The sequence below is a fragment of the Saccopteryx bilineata genome, chromosome 6, assembly GCF_036850765.1.
Source record: "Saccopteryx bilineata isolate mSacBil1 chromosome 6, mSacBil1_pri_phased_curated, whole genome shotgun sequence".
In the NCBI taxonomy this organism is placed as follows: domain Eukaryota; kingdom Metazoa; phylum Chordata; class Mammalia; order Chiroptera; family Emballonuridae; genus Saccopteryx; species Saccopteryx bilineata.
Window position 1 is genome coordinate 186,266,049 of NC_089495.1, and position 7,295 is coordinate 186,273,343.

Sequence of the window (7,295 nt, forward strand, 5' to 3'; positions counted from 1 at the left end):
CCCCGCTTGCAGGAGCCTGGGAACCCCATTTTACAAAGGAAAAACAGGCTCAGAGAGGTGGGAACACTAGCCTGAGACCACACAGCTTTTACGTGGGACTTTGAAGCATTCATGACCCCTGTTTTGTCCCTCGGATGCTGGGGCAAGCAAGGATACTCGGCACAGAGGAGAAGATGCCAGCCTACAGCCCTTCTCTGAGCCTCAGTGTGAGCGTCTACAGAATGGGTGGAGCTGGCTTGTCTCCTGCCACCCCATACAGCCAATCGTATGGCCCTGGGAGGACAGTTAGTGAGAGTATGAAGGGGAGGCACAGGCTCCAGTGGGAGGCATCCCTGCTTCCACGGAGCGGGGACAGCCTGCTCAGACAGAGGTCAGGATCCGGGCCCTGGTTCCGGGATAACCAAGGCTAGAAGAAAGCCACACTGCCCCCCATCTGCCCAGCCACCTGCAGAGGCCCCAGGGTGCCTGGCTGGGGAAACGGAGCCTTACTAGGCTGATTTCAGTAAGGCAGCTGCCCTGAGGGCCGCCCGCCACCCAGCTGGGCTCATCTACTAACTGGAGAGACCCAAACTCAGCTGCTGTCTGCCTGGTCTGGCTGTCCTGCCCCGGCCCCTTCTCAGGGTGACTTCCTGGGAGTTTGTTTCCTTTTGGACACACAGCCAAGCCCAGGTCTGTGGAACCTTCAGTGGTGACTGCACTAGCTAGCCCCCTAGCAGTGTTGTTAGTCCACAAAGCAGAAAATATTCTACTCTCTGGCCCGTTAAGGAAACAGTTTGTGGACCCCTGTCTAGACGGGGAAGTCGTGGCGGGCTGGATGAGCTTGCCCCAAGGAAGTGTTTGGAAAGAAAAGGAACCAGATGGAGCCTGGAGTGTCAGGGAGAGGAGGGAGCGGGCAGGCGCTGTCAGGAGCAACCTGGGGTGCAGCGTTTGCGCCTGGAAGGATTCTGGGGCCATTCATTCACTGAATTGGGAAACTGAGTGAGTAAGACCTGGCCTCTAGGCAGGAGGGTTCTAATTGAGTGCAGTGTGGCCACCTGGACGGTGGGTTTCTGTACAGCAAGGCCAGGCTGATTTGGCAGCTGAGATGCTGCGGGAGCCTCGGGAGGGGCAGCTGGCTTGGTGGGTAGTTTCTGGAAGGCTTCCTGAAGGAGGAGGTGATCTCCAGGTGCACGAGATGGAGGTAGTCGGTGACCAGGATGATGGGTAGTTCTGGCGCCTACAGCGGGACCCCCAGGCACTGACTGGTGTATTCTTAACCTCCCTGGGGCGTGCTACTTTGCAACCAGGTGGAGAACCCTTGGGCTAGGGCTTGGCAGGTGGGTAGAGGTGTTGGCAGGAGTGTCATACAGGACCTCAGATGGAAAGCCTCATAGGAGGGTTTTAGGCAGAGACTTGTCTGGGTCACATTTCATCCAAGCCACATTGACTGCTTGTACCCCTCCCCAGAGCTCCCGACTCGACTTGGGAGTAGGTGGTTTATTGGGAGAAATAAAATGGTGCTTAAAAGAGCCTATCATGGTGCCTGACACCAAGGCAGCAATTGATATGTCATTATTAATATTAGTAGCAAAATGGTCATTGGTATGTCTGCTTTCTGTATCCCCACACTTGGGACATACTAGACCCCAGTGGGTCTTCATGGTAGTGCATTTCTGATGGGATGGTTTTGAGAGATACAAGGCCCCCTAGTGGCCATATAGGAAATTGTAGCCCTCTGGGCAAGTCCTCCCGGGACTGCAGGTGCAAATCCTCAACTGGGAACCCTCAAGAAAACGTGCCCCCAAGGAAATCAACAGGATGATGGATATATTTGTTAATTTGATGGTGGTGCTGAGTTCCTGATATGTACATATGCCCCCCAAACTTAACAAGTTGTATACTTTGTATATGTGCAATCATTATATGTCAGGTATATCTCAATAAAGGTAACTTTAAATTTTTTTGTGTGTGTGACAGAGACAGAAAGAGACAGAGAGAGGGACAGACAGGGACGAACAGACAAGGAGGGACAGAGATGAGAAGCATCAATTCTTTGTTGCGGCACCTTAGTTGTTCATTGATTGCTTTCTCATATGTGCCTTGACCTGGGGGTCTACAGCAGACCTTCGAGTGACCTCTTGCTCAAGCCAGCAACCTTGGGTTCAAACTGGTGAGCCTGGCTCAAACCAGATGAGCAATCGCTCAAGCTGGCGACCTCAGGGCTTCTAACCTGGGTCCTCTGGGTCCCAGTCCGACGCTCTATCCACTGCGCCACTGCCTGGTCAGGCACGGTAACTTTAATTTTTAAAAGAAGATATCCCTCCCTCCAGGCCCCGAGTCCAGGTTTGCCCCTCTGAAGAACCGGTCCTGACATGGGATCCCACCTCCCTGGCCCTCAGGTCTCTCCCTGTGGAATGTGAATCTCAGCGGGGAGAACGGGCTCTTTCATCAGCTGGGAGAAGTCCCTGGAGCCTCAGGCAGGGTTTCCAGCTTGGTGGGAGCTGAGGCCTCTGCTCTATCTGGTGACCCAGGTCAGTGGCCTGAGCAGGGCAGACGCTGCCCACGGGTGGTAGTAGGGGCGAGGGAGCCAGGGGTGTGGTTGGAACTCACCCTGGGCTGTCCCCCACAGAGCCCATGCAGCCTGGCTGCCCACTGAGGGAGCTGCAGGCCCCTCCCAGAACTCCAGGGCAGAGGGCATGAGCTTCATGGGGTGGCAGCCACATGCCCGGCACCTGGCTGAGAGCTTGGCACAGAAGTGATGCCACATCCACGTCTGTTGACTCACTGAATCCTTTTGTGGCGGAGCGCCTGGGTGGGGCACCCTGCTTAGTAACTCTCTTATATAAACTGGGCTCACAATAGAGAGACCCAGACAGTCCAGAGCTAAATAAACACATAGACAAGATGAGTCTTGTGAAGGAAATAATTAGATGACAGGATTTTTAATGGGTGAGGACCCTCTGGATAATGGTGTCAAAGAAAGTCTGCAGGGGACACTGGAATTAAAAAGCAAGGCCTTGACCATGCAGTGGGGTGGCCAGGGTGGCCAGTGCAAAGGCCCCTTGGGTCTTCGATGCACCAGATAGCGGTCTGCACGGCTGGGGTAGTGGTGATGGCACCCAGCCTTTCAGCCTTTTCATATGCTCACCAGGAGCCATGTGCACCCCAAGTGGTTGGTATGTTCCACTCTTTAGGTTATGGAATTAAGTAACTGGCCCAACATGGCACAGCAAGGGAGGGGTGGGTCAAGACCAGGAGGGCTTGACAGACCAGGTTTTCTAAGCAGCCGGTTCAGGAGTTAGTTTGGATCCACTCTAAGGTCTACAAGAAGCTGCGGGAAGGTTCCAAGAAGGGCCCCACGAGTCAGCCGTATATTTTGAAAAGTGCAAAGATGCATTCTCTGGGACAGAGTGGGAGCCCAGAGATCCCTGATGAGGCCGCTGTGCTCCTGTCTGAGAGACCCCCCAGCCCCAGGCAGGGGAGTGGGTGGGCACGGAGAGAAGTGGATTGTGCCAAGTCTCATTCCAAATGGAAGATCTCAGGGTCAAAGCTGAGTGGACCCTCAGCTCCCTCCACTCTGCCCGTCCCGCTGACCTGTCTCTCTCCTCCCCATGCAGGAAGGATGCCTCTGGCCCTCAGACAGCACGGTGTCAGGCAGTGGGATCCCAGAGGTGAGTCCAGCGCTGCCTCCCTGCTCCCTTCCCCCAGTCCCCTCACACCTGCCCCCCAAGGCTGCTTTAGTGTACCCGAAGGCCGCCAGCCCAGCCCTGCGGGTCCCCTACGCCAGGCTGGAGCAGTGTGTCTGCTCAAAGACTCACAGCTCCGCTTCTTTGAGGAAGCGTCCTTGGCGGCAGTCCCTCCGGTCAGGACAGTATCCACTCCCTGCCCCCAGGGAGCAGCCCGCACTGTCTGCGGCAGGCCGGCCACAGGCTGCCCCCATGTCAGCTCTGATGGTGTCCCCAGCCAGGGCTCCCCAGGGCTCCGGCCCACCCTGCTGTCCTCTCTCCCTTTCCCCAGAGTCACATGCAGCCTCCCTGCCCGGGGTCCTGCTTCTAGGGACCCTCACTTTCCTCTGCCCCCTCCAGCAACAGGTCTATGCCCCACCGAGACCCACCGACCGCCTGGCCGTGCCCCCCTTCACCCAGCGGGACCGCTTACACCGCTTCCAGCCCACCTACCCCTACCTGCAGCACGAGATCGACCTGCCGCCCACCATCTCCCTGTCGGACGGGGAGGAGCCGCCGCCCTACCAGGGCCCCTGCACCCTGCAGCTGCGGGACCCCGAGCAGCAGCTGGAGCTGAATCGCGAGTCCGTGCGTGCGCCCCCGAACAGAACCATCTTCGACAGTGACCTGATGGACAGTGCCATGTTGGGTGGCCCCTGTCCCCCCAGCAGTAACTCGGGCATCAGTGCCACATGCTATGGGGGCGGCGGGCGCATGGAGGGGCCACCCCCCACCTACAGTGAGGTCATTGGGCACTACCCCGGGTCCGCCACCTTCCAGCATCAGCAGAGCAGTGGGCCGCCCTCCTTGCTGGAGGGAACCCGGCTCCACCACCCACACATCACGCCCCTGGAGAGCGTGGCCACTTGGAGCCAAGAGAAGGATAAACAGAAAGGACACCCTCTCTAGGGGTCCCCAGGGGCCGGGCCGGGCCAGGGCAGCAGTGGGTTAAAAGGAGAAACAGTCCGCACTTCTAAGAAGAGAGAGGTGACAGGGGACACAATTGCGCGTCACCACCCCCTCCCCACCTCTCTGTGTATAAATATTTACATGTTCTGTCTGGTCTGAATGCACAAGCTAAGAAAGCTTGCAAAAAAACAAACAAAAAAACATGTTTCTTTGTTGAGCCGTGTCTTGAAGGCAAAAGAAAAAAATTTTTACCCTCTAGTCTTTTCTGTTCCTAGTTGAGCTGCGTGAGGCTTCTTTTCTTTTGTTTGTTTATGATGATTTCACTTAACTTTAAAGACATATTTGCACAAAACCTTTGTTTAAAGATCTGCAATATTATATATAAATATATATAAAGTAAGAGAAGCTGTATGTGCGAGGGCAGGAGTATTTTTGTATTAGAAGAGTCCTATTAAAAAAAAAAAGTTGTTTTCTGAACTAGACAAGAAAATGGCCATTTTTGAGTGCCAACTCAGAAAGTGTGTATTACCTTGTAAAGAAAACAATTACAAAGCAGGGGTTTAGAGTTATTTATATAAATGTTAAGCTTTTGCACTATTTTTTAATATAAATATGTCAGTGCTTGTTTGATGGAAACTTCTATCACGTCTGTCGAGACTTTTAAGGGAGAAATGTCGAACTCCGACGTCAGGCAGAGGGTGGGCTCCGCATGGAGTTTGCAGAGAGGCTTCCGGACGGGCCGAGTGAAAGCTCCGTCCAGGGGTAGGTTATTACCTCGTTACACATTCCCTCGTGAAGGGGTGGGGCGCGTTTTCCCCGCCCTGGGTCAGAACAGCCTCTGGATCGCACAAAAACGAGCAAGTTATTCAAAGGCACCAAGTTCCAGGTGGTGGCTTTGCCTTTCCCCCAAATGAAAATAAACTGTTACTAAAGGAATTTAAGTTTTTCCTTTATTTTTAACCATGGAGGTCCACATGGACAAGGGGCTAGGATGCCCCTGTCGCCGTCTCGCCAGTGACACGCCAGAGAGGTGTAGACGGCTTGTTTGTGCAGAACGTGTTGGTGTCTCCAGAATTTGCCAGCTAAGGTCACTGCAGTGCTTACTGGCAGAGAGGAAAGGCCCCCCGGGTACTAGGAACGTGACCTCATCTCTGTCTTCTTTCTACGTATAGATGCTCACGTAACAGGCCCAAAAGCAGAAGACCAGAGCTGAAAAAAAAATAAAATAAAAGTGACACACCCAAGTTCCTCTCGGGACACGCAGAAGGGCTGAAACGAGTCAGCCCTCTGCAAACCTCTGCTCGATGCTTTAGAAGCAGAACTCGCAACCTCCTCTCCATCCCCCGTTTCCCTCCCCGCGGGACACAGTCATGCCCGATGTGTTTGTTCATGTGTTTGCATAAGCGTCTTGCTCGGACACAACTCTTGTTTACCAGGATTTTACTGAGCAGGTTCGGGTGTGGTGAGACCCCCCTGTGGGCAGCACACAGGTGGAGAAGCAGGTGTGGGCACAGGTGTGTGCAAGGAGAGATGAACGCCAGGAAGCTGGGTGGGAGTCTCTTGGCATCGCCCAGGGACAGTGGCTGGAGTGGAAAGTCCTTCCTCCCAGTGGTGACTTGTTAATATTCACAGAGTGGGTGACCCTCCATCCCCGCAGCTGGAAGAGCAGGCCCCACCCCCACTCCACGGAGGTGTCTTCATTTTTGGCAGAAGGCCAACTAGCTGACTACCATTCAGAGAAAGGTGTAAGAGGCAATAACTTGTTTTTAAGCAACTTTTTTATTACTTGAAAAACAAAAACCTGAGAACGGTTTTGAAAAGTTCTGACCATTTGAACTCTATTTATATACGCATTTTAAGAACATCGTGCCCTGCAGATGAACAGGTCTCCCGAGTGTCTGCTGGCCGGCCTGGCAGAAAGTGTCCTCACCTCCGCGGTGCGACCTGCCTCTCTGTGCGGTCTTCAGCCTGAAACCTGCTTCCCTCACAGAGGACTCTTTTTGTAAAGGTCGTGCAGAGAAATCAGTGTAGTTTGTCCTGAAAGGTACGGGGACACATTTATAGATAACAATTTTTAAAAACATATCTTTCTGTGGAGCGTCTCCCTAGTGCCTTACTGAGGAAGCACTTGACTCTGGTCATCAGGCCAGGCATTCCTGGACAGTGCCTGGCTCACCCGGGACTGGCCTTCCCGCTCCTGGTCAGCAAAGGGCTGCTGCTTCTCTTCAAACATTCCCATCGCCTCTCGCGTCCCGTCCCGTCCCCCGTCCCTCCTCCCTGGATGTGCCTCCCTTGGGGTCAGGCGTCCCCCCCAGCCTCCCTTGTCAAATACTGTGTTTAATGCCCACCTGGGTCAAAAACCGGGAAGTGGACCTCATTCGTGGGAGGAGCATCAGCCAAAAGCCAGTCTGAAGCATTCCCGAGGTCCCCTTGAGCTAAATTCTGAACCTTGTTGCTGGGTGGTGTGGTCCATTTCTGCTCTATTGCAGGGTTAGAAGGGAGCGGGAGTGGGTGAGTGCCCTCAGCCGCTTGAGGGCAGAGCACGCCCCTCTGACCGCACCCCAGTCGTGCAGTTCGGGCCACCATGATGCAGTGTCCCTGGGCTTCAAGCCCCGCAGATGACAACTGCAGAAGTACATGGCGGAGTGACTTGTTAGAGCTCAAGCGCATTTCAAGAAAACC

General features: G+C 54.3%; 1 protein-coding gene across 3 annotated transcripts in view; it reads left to right on the plus strand.

The window, feature by feature from the left end:
* The window catches only part of PMEPA1 (prostate transmembrane protein, androgen induced 1), a 51,282-nt gene extending 44,322 nt beyond the window's left edge, over positions 1-6,960 (plus strand). For all 3 annotated transcript variants that reach the window (XM_066235518.1, XM_066235519.1, XM_066235520.1), the window contains exons 3-4: positions 3,597-3,650; positions 4,065-6,960. In XM_066235518.1, coding sequence (XP_066091615.1) covers positions 3,597-3,650; positions 4,065-4,613 — 603 coding nt within the window. In that variant the 3' untranslated portion in view covers positions 4,614-6,960. The remainder of the gene's footprint in view (positions 1-3,596; positions 3,651-4,064) is intronic.
* Positions 6,961-7,295: the final 335 nt, after the last annotated feature.